Here is an 18,504-nt window from a genome sequence, read left to right as displayed (position 1 = left end):
CTTTTTGAGAGAAAAATAAAATGAAGTTTGTAGGGAAAATGCGAAAACAGTTTGACCAATGATATGATGTAACTTATGCCAGTTTGCATGACTTATTTAGAACTTTGGTGCTAAAATGAATGAATATGAATAATGTAATATCACATGTATATAATAATATGGCCTAACAACGTGTCTGTATACAGAGAACAGATATTGCAGACTCAAAACATATTTGAAATGTGTAATAAAAACAAAGATTTATTTCCTCACTCATTTTTTTTTTAAACTGCATAATATCAAAGCAACCATTCAATTGCAAATTCTGTTTTAAAGACATAAGATTGACACAAATAGAACAATAATTGCAACTGATAAAATTCACAAACCACAATCAAATGAACCATGAATGAAGGTTAAAGTGAGACATTTCTGATTAAATAACGTATTAAGTACTGCTGTAACATGACTATATATTTTTACTAATCAAGTGCATAAGAACATGCTATGAAATCCTCAAGATTGTCAGCTATTTCGTTTTTTCCTCTCAAAATATGAATATGAACAAAATGGAGGCTACTGTAACACCACCTCTTCCACTGACTGGATCTGTTGCCGTGCCAACAGTTTCAAAGGCACCATGAAGGGGTTAAGGGGACAGAGTCCCACCTTCTCCCAGTCAGGTTTCCTTTGCATAGCCGTCCCTGACTTTGCTGACGCGTCATTGGTCGAGGGCGTTTGTCCATGGGCTTGTCCATTGTCCTGTGAAGGTGCGAAAGTCTCAGTTCCTGCTCTTTCCTTTGTACTCCCCTGCAACGGCACAGCCCCATCCTTAGCAACAGAATTGGAACACCCGGCGACCAGGTTGACAGGCACCACCGTTGCAGCCACACCCTGATTGGTTAAGGCACATTCCATCCCATCACTTCCCTGACCATCTGGCAACCTACTAATAGCCCCACCTCTCCCTCCTTCTACCTGACTCTCCTGTTGTGTTTGAAGTGAGGTCCCCACCTTGTCTCCAGCATCTTGACTTGGGGGCGTTGTCACAGCAACAAGTGTTGCTCCTCCATCTTGTCTTCTTTGATCTCCCGCTTTCATTCCTTCTCCTCCCGCCGCCGAGGACCAGGGCCTCCCAGTACTGGGGCCCCCCCGGAACACCTTGGGAACCGGGGCTGAGAACCGCTCATGGACCTAGGGGTGAGAAGAAAACATTAGATGAGTAATGTCAAATATATCTCAAAAAGGGAGAGATGGTGGAAATAATATATTAAAGAGAGAAAATGAAAGATGGTGGAGAGGACTCACTAGCAAAAGGGCAAACCCCCTCACACAGAAATGAGTGAGGTGGAGATCTATGACCCATCTGTAGTTCTAGGCCTGGGCCCGTACTCACAAAGGGTCACAGAGTAGGAGTGCTGATCTAGGATCAGATCCCAACTCTTATTCCTTGTGAATTAAAAAGCAAAACTGATCCTAGATCTACACTACTACCGTGAGATGCTTTGTGGATAAAGTTCCAGGTCTTATTCATTATGAATTAAAAAGCAAAACTGATCCTAAATCAGCAGGGCAATCTGATCCTAGATCTGTAGTTTTGAGTGTACAGTACCTGGAGCAGGTGGTGCTGCAGTCTGGCACAGTCCAGGAGGGGGAGCTCTTCAGGCAGAGACATCAGCAGGTCCAGTAATATAGCACTTTCTGGGGAAAAATAAGGAAAAGAAGAACAGGAACAAGAAGAAGAATATGATGAGGAAATGGGGCAGACTGGACAATCCTTTTGCAACATATGAATGTGACAGAGCATGATGACCACATTTGAAATAGCCTAGTGCTCTAATGTGTTATCCACTTGACCCAAATGTATCTTTACAATCAGTTAGTTGTATAACGAGCAGGGTTGGGGTCAATTCCATTTAAATTCCAGTAAATTCAGGAACTACACAGAAATCTTCTACACTTTTCAATTGGGAAAATGTTCAACTGGAATTTGGATTACTTTCTGAATTGACTGGAATTTAAAATGGAATTGACCCCAACCCAGATAACAAGATAGCTTTTAAGCCATGTAGAAGAAACCAGATTATCATTGAGGACTGTCTTAAGGTAAAAAGTGTATAATTGACACCCCCGCCCCCCCCCGCCAACAATAGCTATCAACTCACCCATAGGAGTCAGTCTGAAACATTCACTCTGCACGTGGACCGTACTCAAGAACCGATAGATCTTCTCAAAGTCCACGATGCTCCCCAGGCCTGTGTATCTAGGAGTGTTCTCATCCGCATGTTTACTTTTCCTTGGCCCAGCCCCGGGATGCTGAGGCCTAGTAGAGGAGGCTGCAGCAGAGGGCTGTTGTTGTTGTGTTGACACACCGGCAGCGGCAGGAGAGGACATCACTGCCAGCTGAGTGGAAGGGACGTTGGATGTGAAGGTCTGACCGCGAGCGCCACCTTGTGGCACCGACTGGGACTGAAGTGTTGTAGTAGGACCAGACGATGAGGCAGATGGGGACTGTACAGGCATTGGTACAGTAAGCACACTGGACATGGCATCCCCTGCTTGAATCTGACTGAGGATGCTTGAGTTAGAGCAACCAGGCTGGGCTAGGACTCCAACCGTAGAGGCTGGTGTAGTGGTTCTGCCTCTCTGTTTGGACGCACCAGAACCAGGGTTTATTGTGGACAGCTGGGTGGTGGGGGCGGTGGGAACACCAGAGACTGGTACGGACACTGCAGGTGGTGGTTGGGGTGTAGAAGCAATGTTAAACACTATAGGGCTGTTAGATGCCCCTGTGGGGGCTGGGGGTTTTGGGGTGGGTATGGGTCTAGGTGGGATGGTCTTGAAGTTGGAGCGTTGTTGCTTAGGGAGGTAGTCTTCTCGAGGCGGGTCCGAGTTGGTCAGGCTGCCAGGCTCTGTGGCTGAGATGACTAGCATCTGGAGAGAGGATTGAGGGAGAGGGGGAGAAGGGAAGAGAGCGAGAGAGGGGAGATGGGACATGGAGAGAGAGGGAGAGTTTGTAATTTTCTATCTTGAATACATCTAGACTATTCTCTTAATATTTAAACCTAATGTTGTAGCCCATATGTTTGCACTGTTTTCTAACATAATTGTCCCTTGTGAGATACTTTCCCCTTCCCTTTGAAGACATGGTATTGTGTACTATATATAACTGAACAGACCTGAGCGAAGGCTGAGGTGATGGGTTCCTCCAAAGCTCCAGCCATATCATTGGCAAGTTCAGCCCACAGCTGGATGGGCTTCAGGGCTGCCTTCTGCTCAGACCTCTGCCTCTTCACCTGACCCACCACCGCTCTCAGCACACGCATCATCAGAGACTCCAACTGGGACTGGATCTGGGAGGGAGATTGGATGGAAGAGAAACACTAATTGGTGTGTTGTGTATGAACATATAGTACAGAACTGGACAGACAGACACACTCACTTTCACACAGAAACACAAACAACGCAAATACACACAACTCTCTCGCACACACACACACACACACACACACACACACACACACACACACACACACACACACACACACACACACACACACACACACACACACACACACACACACACACACACACACACACACACACACACACACACACACACACACACACAATGAATGAGAGTGACCTCCATTTGAAATGCACAACTTAGCTATCTAGCAAACTTACTTCTTCTGTGGACTGCTTGGGAAGTTTCTCGTGCAGGGCCTCTAGGTCTATTGCCCCGTGGATCCCGCCGGTCATCTTGTTCTGCTTGTTGAGGCACCGCAGCAGGACCTGTTGTTCTGTCCGACTCCATCCCGTGCACGCGAACTTTGGTTTTCGGTTCGAGACAGTCTTTTCGGTCTTCTTGTTCACATAGCGCGTCGGTTGTATTCGAGGCCGAGAGGGCGGCTTCATCGTGTTAGCTAGGTAGCAACGTTTAGTTGGATGGAGGAAGAGGAAAGCCAAACAATAAGACAGGAGCTACAGTAACTAGCTCTGGTCAGCGCGCATGCGTCGGATTTCAATTAACTTCACGCACTGACGCATTCGCGTGGACAAGAGCTAGTCTGGCATTAAACAAAGTACTCAAACGTCGTTTTCCTATTTTGGAGTAATGGCACCCTGCACAGACACATACAAGTTATCCAGCAACATCTTTGCTTCAATGCAAGGATATAGTAAATGGAACGCGACAGAGTGCAGAGACAACTCGTTGTCGTTGCGCGAAAGACCAAAGTTAGCTTGCTAACTACAAAGCTACCCGTGTCCCACTCCCTCCTTTACAAATTATAGCTTGTTATCGACGTGACAACGTGCAAATAAAGTGTAGATACCTGTAAATGTTGATCTTTATCCGGAAAGAGTGAATCGTGTTGTGTTTCTATACCTAGCCTTGACAACACGTTTTCTGCTAAATAATCAATACACTACGGACTGCCGCAGGTTTAAAAAGTACGAACAATGCACCACTCGAGAAAGGCGTTCTGGAAATACAAACGACATTTTGTAATGACGTGAGTGACTTTTGCACATTAAAGGAAATATACCATAGATTATAGTCGTATATGAAATATTATTTTTAATGAACATTTCAATAAAGAAAAAAATACTGGCAGCGGTGGGATTCGAACCCACGCCCCCGAAGAGACTGGAGCCTTAATCCAGCGCCTTAGACCGCTCGGCCACGCTACCGTTGCGGTGAGCATGAATTATATGAGTTTATGTTTTGTAATGTTTTCATTCGTCTGACAAAGTAGTAGACTTATCCCACCAGTTAGACTACGCAACCAAAAGTATGTGGACACCTTTTATGCTATAACAGCCTCCACTCTTCTGGGAAGGCTTTCCACTAGATGTTGGAACATTGCTGCAGGGACTTGTTTCCATTCAGCCACAAGAGCGTTAGTGAGGTCGGGCACTGATTTTGGACGATTAGGCCTGGCTCGCAGTCGGCGTTCCAATTCATCCCAAAGGTGTTCGATGGGGTTGAGGTCAGGGCTCTGTGCAGGCCAGTCAAGTTCTTCCACACCGATCTCCACAAACAATTTCTGTATGGACCTCGCTTTGTTCACGGGGCAGTAGCTGTGTGTGGGTAAAATCACTGGGGAAGCCAAGCATCCTCCCCAAAAAAGAAATCCACATTACAACCTATGTGTTGTAATAGTTCAATAATTAATTAATATGCCTTGCGACCGTGATATATAGGCCTAAAGGCAGAGACAATAAGAAGACACAGTGGCAGAATAAATTCACCACACCTTTGTTTGATCACAAAACCAGCAACCTCTGTCCAGTGAAGTCCACAAAGCATATTGCATGTACATTAACAAGACAGTTACATGACCTACAGCATGGTCAAGCAAGTTAAAGTTTACGACATTTTCGGACCACTAAACAACTATTGATTTAGAGCCACAGAGAGTTACTGCAAGTCGCAAAGAAAACAGGAGCTGCCTCCACTATTCCAGCACCATTTCAACTTCAACATCATCAAATCTTAACAAAGAGCTGCAGTTAGTTTCAGAATGGGTGGCAAGGAATAAGTTAGTCCTAAATATTTCAAAACTAAAAGCATTGCGTTAGGGACAAATCATTCACTACATTTTGTGATGTGGAAATTGAGCAAGTTGAGGTGACTAAACTGCTTGGAGTAACCCTGGATTGTAAACTGTCATGGTCAAAACATATTGATACAACAGTTGCTACAATGGGGAGAAATCTGTCAATAATAAAGCGCTACTCTGCTTTCTTAACAGCACTTTCAACAAGGCAGGTCCTACAGGCCCTAGTTTTGTCGCACCTGGACTACTGTTCAGTCATGTGGTCAGGTGCCACAAAGGGGGACTTAGGAACATTTCAATTGGCTCAGAACAGGGCAGCACGGCTGGCCCTTGGATGTACACAGAGAGCTAACATTAATAATATGCATGTCAATCTCTCCTGGCTCAAAGTGGAGGAGAGATGGTCTTCATCACTACTTGTACTTGTGAGAGGTATTGACATGTTGAATGCACCAAGCTGTCTGTTTGAACTACTGGGACACAGCTCGGCCACCCATGCATACCCCACAAGACATGCCACCAGAGGTCTCTTCACAGTCAGAACAGACTATGGGAGGCACACAGTACTACATAGAGACATGACTACTTGGAACTCTATTCCACATCAAGTAACTCATGCAAGTGTAACAGGGTTGGTTATGTTTCCACTTGCCTCTAAAGAAATGTGTATTTAATGTTCAAGCATTCTTATTGGTTGGTTCAACTCTGATGACAATAAGGCGTGTTGTGATTGGCCCCGCTTGCAGCTAGGGGGAGATCGCGAACGTCAGGTTCTATATCGTGGAGCTCCGCCCCATAGGGGAGCTCTGCTCCTAATGGTTTACCCTCTGCCCTAAGGCAGCAGCAGCCTGAGACAAAATTATGCACACACCTACAGCCAATAGGAGTACAGGTGTCCCTATAAGAGGGGATGCCTCCCCTCGATCAGCCTCCCTTTTTCTTCAGCGACTGGATGACTAGACTGAAGAGCCAAGAAGAGACGAAGCACAAGACTCAGGACGAAAACGCCGTTGATATTCCAGTCATCAACGTCGTCTAAATGAGCACACCGGGAGATTTTCCCCCCAAAAGCTCTTTTCAGAGCTCAGTGCAGATGCACCTCCATGGCGGCCGGTGACCACCACGACTTATGTTTCGTGTGTTTGGGATCCCAGCATGCCAAGGAGGGCGTCTGCAGTCCCCCGATTGCGCCTCCTGCGCCTCCTTTCTTTAAAGGAGAGGAAGCAGCGTTGGGCGTTTTTCAGGGAGGACATCCCCCCTTGAGGATGTGTTGTCGATACTAGCCTCTGCTTCAGAGGCGTCGTCCGACGGCGCAGACTCGGGGAAGATAGGGATTTTGAGGAAGGGTCTGGCATTCCAATGGAACAGTCGGACCCCGTCCCTCATACTTTCAAGCCCCCCTTTCCTTTGGAGAGCGAGAGGGCTTGTAGTCCCTATAGCGAAGGGGGATACGAGCTCTGAGAGATCAGAAGCTCTCTTTTCGCTGCAGCCTCTCTGAGAGCGGATTTTCCGGGTCTCATTGAGAGAGCTGCTCAACGGCTGGCAATAAGCCTGCCCCCTCTTCCCTCCGCACCGGAGGTTGATATGATGGAGGACGGTCCTTATTCCAGGCCAAGGAAGGCGGCAGAGCCAGTGGCTCCTGCCATGCCTTCTTTGGCTAGGTACGTTGGAGGCTCGTGGGAGGCACCTTTAGCGGCGCGTTCGCCTGTAAAAGCGTATCTCCCATTCACGAGAGTGGAAGGAAGGCTTCAGGGTCAGGGAATCCCCAGGTTAGAGAGCGCCATGGCGGCGTATCTCGTACCGGGTTCGAGTCCTTGGCCCTTTTCCAAGAAGGCCACGTTGCCATCCCAGAAGGACCGACTCACAGCGTCGCTGTTAGAGTAGTCTTTTGGGTTGGGAGCCCAAGCTGTAGCAGCAGCTAACAACATTGCCCTCTTGGCGGCCTCTCTGTCCCGTTTAACCACGGGTAAGACAGAGATGGCACCAGAGGAGGTGGAGGAGGCGTCCAGAACTTATGGCGCCATACTCCACCTTACACAGGCGTCCGCAGTCTGCGCGGGGAGATCCATGGCCACTTCGGTGGTCGGGGAACGACACCTCTGGTTGTCTTTGACATCCATGAAAGAGGCAGACAGGACGTCTCTCTTGAACGCCCCCCTCTCTGACGACGGCCTCTTTGGGGTCGCAGTCAAAGAGGCGACGGAACGTTTTTCGAAGTTGGAGGAGGAGAAGAAGCAGTTGGCCAAGCACCTGCCGCTGGCAGGACGACTCGGCCCCCCTCCTCCCCAAAGGCCATCTACCTCCGCCCCTCCAAGTAGACCGGGTCTACGACGAGGCGGCGTGTCGGCGTCATCCGGCGGCCACGAGCAGCAAGGGAGCGGGCTCGGCCCTCCCAGCAGCTACGGTAGCCCCACTACAGCCGGCGAGGGAGGTGACAAGGACGCCGACCTGGCCCTCCAAGGGAGGCAAGAGGAGGCGTACGTGACGGGACGCGGGGGAGAGGATGGAGGACGCATCGATGGTGTCGAACGCGCCCACTGTTCCCCCCCACCCTTCAGTTGAAGGGACGGGTGCTGATGTTAATGCTTGTGTTGATGTGTTTAATAAAGAGTTGGCTCCACCTGACTTTGTCAAAAAATAGCCTCTTTTCCATAATACGTCCGAGAGCGTTCAAATCTCACCCTCTCTTCCTTACCACTCTAAGAGCCGTTCAGCCCACCGTGGGTGCGTTGCTGAACAGGCACTAAGAGTAGGTATCCAGAAGACCTCAATCAGGTCGTCACATCACACTTCACGTATAGGAAGTGCTTTACATAGAAGGCAGCAGTCCCGGTCAGATTCTGACATGAGGACGCAGCCGCTATTTGGGGATGGCGCACTAGTACAGACTAAGGTCTCCACTAGTACGAGCCAGACCCATGCTGCGTTCACGGAGGGCCCGATTACCGCGGTCACCAAGGTGCCCAGAGTATCGGCGCCCCCAGGCATTGTAACACAGCAGCTATCTGGGACGGCGCATTATCGCAGACCAAGGTCTCGGTTAATGCGATTCAGACCCATGCTACGTTCACGGAGAGCAGGATTACTAGCGTTATGGGTATAACCAAAGTATCAGCTCCCCTGACAGAACGAGCCAGTACTCACCACACTGAGCGTGAATCAACCCACCAGGGGTGCAGAGTTGAACACACACAGAAGGTGAAAGTTAAGAAGGTATCAAGGCGCCGCCTTGTCTTACCTCATAGAGACCTCATACTACAGACTTCTAGGAGTACATTTTTACATTTTACATTTTAGTCATTTAGCAGACGCTCTTATCCAGAGCGACTTACAGGAGCAATTAGGGTTAAGTGCCTTGCTCAAGGGCACATTAACGTCATTTAGCAGACGCTCTTAGCCAGAGCGACTCACAAATTGGTGCGTTCACCCTATAGCCAGTGGGATAACCACTTTACAATTTGGGGGGTTAGAAGGAACACTTTATCCTATCCCAGGTATTCCTTAAAGAGGTGGGGTTTCAAATGTCTCCGGAAGGTGGTGAGTGACTCCGCTGTCCTGGCGTCGTGAGGGAGCTTGTTCCACCATTGGGGTGCCAGAGCAGCGAACAGTTTTGACTGGGCTGAGCGAGTACTGTAGTGAAGGGCTCTGATAGCGAATTGCAGTCACCTAAGATGACGCAATCGCTCGCTGGGGATGGTGTCCTGCCGCAGGCTGTGGCCTCGGTCAGCGCAATTCAGACCCGCGACGCGTTCAAGGAGGACAGGAATACGACGGTTACGGGTTTAACCGACGTCCCTACTCCTCTTTCTTTCTCAGACGCATTTCCTCTCCCTTTCACGGGAGGCCCACCTTGGGCTGTTCCACCACTTCAATGTTGGGGAACAGTGGCGGTAAGGGCCATAGAGGAATACAGGTCCTTCCTACTGGATGCACCACAGCTTCGCGCCCAGCCACTTTCTCTGCATTGCTGGCAGTGGCGAAGAAGCTGCACCCTCTCACGCTGGCTAGAACAGACGTTGCAGAAGGGTTATGCTCTCCAATTCCACCGGACCCCACCCCCGTTCAGGGGAGTGGTGGAGACGGTGATGAAAACGCCAGACAAAGTGGCCGCTCTGATGACAGAGATTACGGAACTTTTGGCGAAGGAGGCGATGACAGTAGTTCCCCGGGAGCAAAGGAACAAAGGGCTATATTCGCCTTATTTCCTAGTGCCCAAAAAGACGGGGGGAGTGAGGCCGATTTTGGATTTACGCATTCTCAACGAGAGCATAACAAAACGGCCCTTCCGAATGCTAACGACAAAACGTCTGCTGGAATGTGTCCAGAGAGGGGACTTTTGTACGAGCATAGACCTAAAGGACGCGTACTTTCATGTGCCGGTTCAGCCGCGTCACAGGAAGTTTCTGCGGTTCGCCTTTCAAGGGGTGGCGTACGAATACACGAGGATGCCATTTGGGTACGCCCTGGCACCTCGCACATTTTCCAAGTGTGTGGAGGCGGCATTGGAACCGTTGCGTCGTCAGGGAATACGGCTACTAGCCTACCTGGACGACCTACTGGGTCTCGCCCCGTCAGCAGAGCTGGCGATCACTCACACAACACAGACAGTGATGCATCTCACAAGTCTGGGGTTTGCTGTGAATTGGAAAAAGAGCGCGCCCTGGCCCACTCATCAGATTGTCTACCTGGGGATACAGCTAGACACTGTGAGGATGAGGGCTCGAATTTCGGACCCCGAAGGGTAGCCTTGTTGCTAGCCCTAAGGAAGTGTCGTCCGAATCACACGGTGACGGCGCTGTCGATCATGTCACTTTTGGGTCTCATGTCGTCAGCCCACTCTGTGGTTCCGCTTGGACTCCTGCACATGCGCAGGACGCAGCGATGGTTCGCCCAACTAAGACTAGACCCATTGCGTCAACGTCATCGGTTGGTGGTGGTTCCCCTCTCGCTCAGTGCAGACCTAAACTATTGGAGAAACTTGCGCGTTCTCACGCACGGAGTCCCGATAGGAAAGGTGTCCTCTCACATCCCAGTATTCACGGATGCGTCCCTGACGGGATGGGGAGGGACATGTCAGACACAAGCGATAGGAGGTGTGTGGCCTCAATCAGGTCGTCACATCAACCTCCTGGAGTTGGAAACGGTTCGACTGGTTCTGACCCACTTCGCGTCTACCCTTCGGGGTCGCGATGTGCTGGTCTGGTCAGACAACCGGACCACAGTAGCCCACATAAATCGCCAGGGTGAGTCAGGTCTCCTGCTCTCCATCGGGCGGCAGAGGAATTGTGGCTGTGGGCTCACGAGCACCTTCGCTCATTGAGAGCAGCACACATTCCGGGCTACTTGAACGTAGGAGCAGACCTCATGTCAAGAGGGGGTCCCCGAGACGACGAGTGGTGTCTGCATCCAGACATTGTTCTCCAGATTTGGGAACAATTCGGGAGAGCCGAGGTGGACCTATTCGCGTCACGCGTGAACGCGCAATGTCCTCTGTGGTTCTCTCTGAGGGAACAGGACGAACCGCCACTGGGAAGGGACGCCTTTGCGCACCAACCGTGGCCGAGAGTTCTCCTGTATGCATTCCCTCCGCTGTCCTGCATTCTCCCACTGCTAGCCAGGGTGAGGTCAGGGGGGCTGTCAGTGATACTGATAGCGCCCGATCGCCCGGGGGCTCTGTGGTTTGCGGAGATGAGTCAGATATTGATTGCGCCACCTTGGCCAATTCCACATCGACGGGACGCGTTGTCTCAGGCGGCTGGCACGATAGGGAAATTGCCCATAATCGGCCAACCACTGAAGGCCTGGCTGCTGAGAGGGACAGGCTAGAGCGCCGTGGGTTATCTGATGCAGTGATCAGGACCATACAGGGTTCACGTGCCAGTTCCACTTCTAAGATGTATGCCAGTAGATGGAACGTGTTTTCACGATGGTGTGTCACACAAAGTGTGGACCCCATGAGCTGTCAGGTGGAGAGTATTCTCTCTTTTCTGCAGCTCATGTTTGATAAGCAAAAATCGCCTGCCACGATTAGAGTGTTTGCAGCAGCGATTTCAGCTTGTCATGAGGGTTTTGGCAGAGACAATGTCTTTAGTCACCCTCTAGTGAAACGCTTCCTATTAGGAACGCGGCGACTTAGGCCAACACCTAGAGTCACGCTTCCTCAGTGGGATTTGGCTTTGGTACTCGAGCGCTATGTAAGTCGCCGTTCGAGCCATTGAATCAAATACCCCTCAAGATGCTGTCTATCAAGACAGCACTGTTGCTCGCTTTGACTACAGCTAAGCGGGTCAGTGATTTGTGTGCTCTTTCGACGAGACCTGACTGCCTGGCCATCAATGGTGACCTGAGCAGAGCAGTGTTACGTCCTAACCCGGCATTTGTGCCGAAGGTTATTAAGAGTTCATATAGGTCACAGACCGTGGAGCTGTGGGCTTTTTCTCCTCCTCCTCATAGAGAGAGGAGTGAGGAAAAGCTCCATCGCCTGTGCCCGGTACGCGCTTTGGCGTGTTACGTCGAGCGCACAGCAGCGATTAGGTCATCGCCTCAGTTGTTTGTGTGTCACGGTGCGGCTGCACTAGGTAGACCACTTTCAAAACAGAGGCTGTCTCACTGGCTTTGTGAAGGCATTGAGACAGCTTATGAGGTAGCAGGGCGGCAATTGCCTCAGGGTATCAGAGCTCACTCCACTCGTGGAGTAGCAGCTTCTACTGCCCTCTTCAGAGGAACAGGAGTAGAGGATATCTGTAGAGCAGCATCCTGGTCGACGCCGTCTCCATTTATCCGTTTCTATCTCTTAGATATGTCTTCTAATTCTCTGGCTCGATCTGTACTCAGCGTGGCTGAAGGGAGATCTTGAGCAAGAAAGAGAGGAGAAGCAGGACTGTGGACACAGGTTTCCATCAGGTCCGCTTTGTTTAGGAAGACGTGTTTTTGACAGATGTGTTTTCTAACTCTTTGGCTCGGTCTGTACTCAGCATAGCTGAAGGGAGATCTGGAGCTAGGAAGAGAGGGAAAAGCAGGACTATGGACTGGGTTTCCATCAGGTCCGCTTTGGATAAGAAAACATATTTTGTGGCATGAATCCTGACTGACAGGGTCAGTACAGTAGAGGCATGCGCTGATTAACAGAATATGAGGTCATCTATCTGCTTGTTCAGTTAGTATGACTCATGTTTTTTGTTCCTGCCCACTAATCTCTGGGATTCCATTGAGTGAGTGAGGCGGTCTCACCGCGTTCATAATGTAGAGTGACACTTGATGTCATTCCATTAGTGGTCGGTAGTGTTTTCACAGGATATTGAGGCACATCTATCTGCGAGTACAGATTAGTATGGCTTCTATTCTGGTGATCTGCCCACTAGTCATTGGCATTGCCATTGGATTAGGTGGGGCGGGTCTTTTAACCGATGACGCGGTATATTGTGACGCCCGTAGGGGTTTTTAGTTGCAGTACTGCGGGACTCGGTTACAGCCATTGCTAGGCCTGACTTTCTCGTTTTGATGGGAAGTGTTAGGCTCGGCAGGGAGTACATTTTGGAGCGCTTCGCTCCGCCTTAAACCATTAGGAGCAGAGCTCCCCTATGGGGCGGAGCTCCACGATATAGAACGATTAGTTACCGGAGTGTAACTCCAGTTCTATGAGTGGAGCGGAGCCCCATAGGACTTAAGGCCCTGCCGACCCTCTCTAGTCTCGCTGAAGAAAAATATCTTGGGAGGCTGATCGAGGGGAGGCATCCCCTCTTATAGGGACACCTGTACTCCTATTGGCTGTAGGTGTGTGCATAATTTTGTCTCAGGCTGCTGCTGCCTTAGGGCAGAGGGTAAACCATTAGGAGCAGAGCTCCCCTATGGGGCTCCGCTCCACTCATAGAACTGGAGTTACACTCCGGTAACTAATCGTCTTCCCAGTATGAAAATGTGATGCAAGGGGTAGGCCATGTTCTGAATACTGTTTTATATTTTACAATGTGTACAAGGTTGCTGTACGTTACTGATTTATACATGTGTGGGTATATGGTACCTGTTAGGGATTGAGGGGCTTTCTGGGATGTGCTTTGGCATATGATTGCTGTAGATAAGTGTGTTAGCTAGCATACACCGACGTAATGGTCACATAAGCCCACTGCTAACACGGTTGCCTTCATGCTACAGATTTTGCCATCGACAGCCATCAATATCGTTAAGCTCTGCACAACTAACGTGCTGTTTCCCATTTAACAACAGGTATTTACACATGTTATATTTTGTATTGTATTTTTGTATTTTGTTCGCCCAGTATGAAAATGTGATGCAAGGGATTTTGCCATCGACAGCCATCAATATCGTTAAGCTCTGCACAACTAACGTGCTGTTTCCCATTTAACAACATAAATAAATGATGCTCAACTGGGACCACTGGCTGATGTGATTTATTAGGAGAAAACACAACGCAAGGAGAGTACGATATACATCTGTTACACAAGCAGTACAATTCGATTTAAAAAAACAGATCAAAATACACCTTATGGTACAGCGGGGACTGTGACTCAACACAAACACAGGCATAGACACATGCATACACAAAAACGATAACATAAGAGCTATACACACGTACACATGGATTTTGTGTTGTAGATATGTGGGAGTGGAGTAGGGGCCTGAGGGCACACACTTAGTGTGTTGTGAAATCTGTTGTGAATGTGTTTTGAAATCTGTTGTGAATGTGTTGTAATGTTTTTAAAATTGTATAACTGCCTTAATTTTGCTGGACCCCATGAAGAGTAATGGGAATCCTTAATAAATACAAATACAAATACAAAATCACCTCTGCTTAGTCTAATGCAGTGACAACTAAAAGATACAAAAACAATTTAGTCCAATCAATGTAAGCTAAATATAATGTGGCTGTCCATGGTTCTGATTTCTGTGTGTGTCTGTCTGTGTGTGTGTGTATGTGTGTGTGCGCGCGCTCGTGCAAGTAGAAAAACATGTTGACTCACCCTACTTGTAGAGAAACGCCAATGCCATCCTTCTCTCTTTCATGTTGACAAAACAGTCTATCACTGTCATACAGTACACGCTTTTATTTTTTGTTGTCCTAGGCTACCTGGCTAAAATACTTGCTTGCTAGCCTAACTTCCATTCATGGGCAAAGTTAGCTAGTTAACATTAGCCTTCTACACCTAGCTACATATTGAACTTCCATCCTCTCATGCCAGGGACACAACAATGTATGAATTAATGGTTGGATCAGAATCGCCGTTATAATCATTGGCCAGTACGGAGAATTAAGTAAAACCAGAAGGCCAAATCCCTATCTCCATCCATGGATAATATAGGAAAAGGCCCATTGAGTGAGTGTTGCGCGCTACGCAATTCAGCACTCAGCGGTCCCATTCTGTGAGCTTGTGTGATTCCCTGATTTGAAGGTGTGTCCTCATACTTTTGTATATACAGTGTAATAGTGTATCTCCCTGTAGTACTGAAAATGTGTGTTGATTCAGAGCGTTGGTGCAACAGCCGTGTACACTATCACCACCTACTGGTTGTAGAGTGCAATAACTATTACGCACCACTCGGCCAAGGTCAACTTGATGATGTCCAAGTGTATTTTATTCAAGTCATCTCTTTTTGCCCAAACAAAACAATGTCAACTAACAACACAACACATCTAGATTAGGAAAACGATAGTTTTATCTGCAGCCTGAACAGATAATATGATACTGAGTAGTTGTGATTTAAATATTTGTGACTCACTAACAACACAATAACTTTGTATTACTATTAGGATAAACATAATGCTTTCTCTGCAGCCTGAGCCTACGATAGTGCACAATGATGTAGCCTAGTTGTGATTTGTGTCATTGTGATTCAGTCGTGACTGTCTCAACTTCTCTCTCAGCAGATAGTGGTGCATTGCTGCTGTTATGGAGAGATAAGGGCCCTTTAGTCCCGAAGCCTATCCTATCCTGAACTCTTATAGAATGCCTGTTATGATAACCACAGTTATATTTAAATAGCTAACCCTTTCTTATTTTCCTCCTCACTACAATCTCTCTCCCTCTCCCTCTCCCTCTCCCTCCCCCTGCCCATTGTCTATATTTAGCCCCCACAGCCTCACTCCTGTGTATCCAAAATAACTTAAATGACACACATTAGGGCACTGAAGCCTCTCCTTTCAGGCCGGAGAGTCCTGTGGAGAATGTAAAAGCAAATCTGTTACAGACATGGTATGATACACAGTGATAAAGAGATTACCTTTGTAAATAACATACATGTTACGTGTGAACGACTAGGTCGTATGGAATGACAAATAGAATAATATATTGGCAAAAAGTAATGGATGTGACAGAGAGAATGATAGAGAGAGAGAGAGAGAGAGAGAGAGAGAGAGAGAGAGAGAGAGAGAGAGAGGGGAGAGAGATTGAGAGGTTCACAGTTTTAATTTGGACAGGATTATTTTTGCAGTGCGTTGCTCCTCGAGTTCAAGCTTGACCTAAACAGGGTCAAGGTTCAGGGGTCAGAGGTCAGGGGTGACAGCTGAAGAATAAGAAACAGGATATCTCATGGAGGATAAATATGTCACAACATCATATCAGACTGTGTCGCAACTGGCATCCCATTCCCTATATAGTCGACTACATTTGACCGGGGCCCATAGGGCTCCAGTCAAAAGTAGTGCACTATGTAGGGGATAGGGTGCCATTTGGGACGCAGCCTCAGTCTAGTCAAGGAAGCCCTGGCCCGCAGTGGCATACCTAATAAGATGACAGCCTGAAATGAGGTGAAACCCTAAAAGCGTTGCTTTTGCCCTAGTCTCTTATGACATACGAAACCACGCAAGATTTGGTTATGGGGGCAGACATTACCGTCGCGTCATTGCCATTGTTATCAACGTTCCACAGACGCTGCAGCCACATTGGTGTCCAAAAGTAGAATGGGGGCTAATGACTTTGAACGGGAGCTAATGACTGTTTCACCCAGTGATGTAGTTGAGTCACTAAACCTCGAGTCCGAGTCACCAATAGTCGAGTCACGCGTCGAGTCACGAGTCCCTATGGCTGAAGTCCGAGTCCTAGCGCTCAAGTCCTGGTCGAAGTGCTCAAGTCTGAGGCACTGGATCCCCATTAACTCAAAATAAAGCTATTTACCTAGTCAGATATAGTGTAGTGGCAAGAGGATTTTAGTCAATCAATTGTTTGCTTTTACTTTCTTTCTGTGCCACCAAATATTCAGTTGCAAAACGTTCTTGAACATTGCAGATCGAAAAGCCATGAATAGAGCCAACGTTATTCCCTATTCAACATGTCAGAGAGGCATGTTTGTTCTACATAGCATATTTCTATCTGAACATTCCAAAACATTGTGTCCTGCTGAATGCGCCCCAGGTTGTTAGCCATAGCTAGCTAATGAGGTAGCATGACTGAACAAGGTGTAGCCTAAACAAATGGTTAATGGCCAGGTCCGCAAGTAACCTAGTTTTAGAACGGCCCGTGATATGCTTTATGAATGTAAAATATGGCCCACCAATGCACGATAGAAAGAAAAAAACGTAGCGCCGGTATTATGGGTCATATCATTTGAATGATAAGGGCTAGAATCAGGCTGTTTTCTCTGAGGAAAAAAAAGAGGGAGACTTGGCTACGTTGGCTACAGAACCTGGCTATGAAATGCAGTGGGGACAGTGGGAGGGTTGAGTGAGACTACAAATTCAAAGACAGCCTACTTTTCTATGCTCAAGGGAGAGAAAAAAACATAGTTAGACTGTTGTTTTACTATTAAACTCATTGTTGCTATTGATTAAAACTTCGTAAAGCAGCTTATGACTCTTAACTGTAAGTCACTCTGGATAAGAGCGTCTGCTAAATGACTAAAATGTAAATGGGCTGGTAATGACTGGTTAGCTACGGGGAAGCAAGAGAGTCGCCTGTGCGATTTGTATAATCGGAAGCGGATCCAGAGCCGGAGCGGAGCCTGTCTGCCTGCCTGCCCACACTCATTGCTTGCTCCTCCGCAGCTCACCAGCTGTTTAGTTATAGTCTCATCAATTGCCACTGAAAAATAGGTGTTTGACAAATATTCTAGTCACTAATTTGAGTTAAGTTTGAAATCAGATTTTAAGAAGATACATTTTAGAAATAGGCAGGGTTTAGCCATTTATGGCTGTGGTAACTAGTGATGACCTTGAGCCACTGCTGCATGAATATTCTACAGATGTAGGGTCTCAATTTGATCACCCTGTTGCAGGAGAACTTTCCTACAATGCATGAAATGTTAAAGTTGTAGTGTATTTGACGTTTAAAAAAGCTTCTGAAGTTTGTAATTTCCACTTTGAAATTTCAAACTTGATTTTCCTTACGAAAAATGTATCAACCCCTACAAAAAATGTCCAACAATTATAATCCACATAATATTTCAAATTTCGTGTTGCTGCAGGATTATTTTCCTTCCGTAGAAAACTGGCTCAAATTATACATCTGTATATTCCGTTCACCCAAACATTCCCTCACATAGGTTGGTGTCATCATTTAATCATTTTATATGCATTGAGTTAGGGTCAATGGGAGGGGAAGAAGAGGGAGTTATTTTAAAGTGAGGAAATGGAATTTGCTGAATTTAAAATACAACACAATATAGGGTGAAGAAGAATCTGATAACCTCATTGGGTATATCATAATATCCGATACTGTTACTGATACACTACATGACCAAAGGTCTGTGGACACGTGCTTGTCGAACATCTCATTCCAAAATTAAAATAGAGTTGGTCCCCCTTTTGCTGCTATAACAGCCTACACTCTTATCGGAAGGCTTTCCACTAGATGTTTAAACATTGCTGTGGGGACTTGCTTCCATTCAGCGACAAGAGCATTAGTGAAGTCGGGCACTGATGTTGGGCGATTAGGCCTGGCAGCCAGTCGGCGTTCCAATTCATCCCAAAGGTGTTCATTGGGGTTGAGGTCGGGGCTCTGTGCAGGCCAGT

General features: G+C 47.6%; 1 protein-coding gene and 1 non-coding gene across 2 annotated transcripts; both read right to left on the bottom strand.

Annotated features, from left to right (window-relative positions):
- Positions 1-213: 213 nt before the first annotated feature.
- On the bottom strand, positions 214-4,404 carry snapc2 (small nuclear RNA activating complex, polypeptide 2). The gene is made up of 6 exons (XM_041884758.2): positions 4,317-4,404; positions 3,667-3,905; positions 3,159-3,332; positions 2,145-2,913; positions 1,592-1,680; positions 214-1,173 (listed from the first exon to the last, which is right to left on the bottom strand). The coding sequence occupies exons 2-6, from the start codon at positions 3,895-3,897 to the stop codon at positions 556-558; spliced, it is 1,881 nt and encodes a 626-aa protein (XP_041740692.1). The 5' UTR covers positions 3,898-3,905; positions 4,317-4,404; the 3' UTR covers positions 214-555.
- A 188-nt stretch (positions 4,405-4,592) lies between these two features.
- Positions 4,593-4,674, bottom strand: trnal-aag. The gene has a single exon. It is a non-coding gene; the product is annotated as a tRNA-Leu (tRNA).
- Between the last annotated feature and the right edge of the window lie 13,830 nt (positions 4,675-18,504).

The sequence above is a fragment of the Coregonus clupeaformis genome, chromosome 8 (genome assembly GCF_020615455.1).
Source record: "Coregonus clupeaformis isolate EN_2021a chromosome 8, ASM2061545v1, whole genome shotgun sequence".
NCBI classification, from domain to species: domain Eukaryota; kingdom Metazoa; phylum Chordata; class Actinopteri; order Salmoniformes; family Salmonidae; genus Coregonus; species Coregonus clupeaformis.
Note: the sequence above shows the minus strand (reverse complement) of the source record. Positions and strands in the feature narration are given on the sequence as shown.

Coding starts and splice junctions, on each gene's coding strand:
- snapc2 (XM_041884758.2), bottom strand. CDS start 3,897: ATGAAGCCGCCCTCTCGGCCTCGAATACAACCGACGCGCTATGTGAAC. Junction 2,914..3,158: donor TCACCTCAGCCTTCGCTCAG/GTCTGTTCAGTT, acceptor TCCTCTCTCCAG/ATGCTAGTCATCTCAGCCAC. Junction 1,681..2,144: donor TTTCAGACTGACTCCTATGG/GTGAGTTGATAG, acceptor ATTTTTCCCCAG/AAAGTGCTATATTACTGGAC.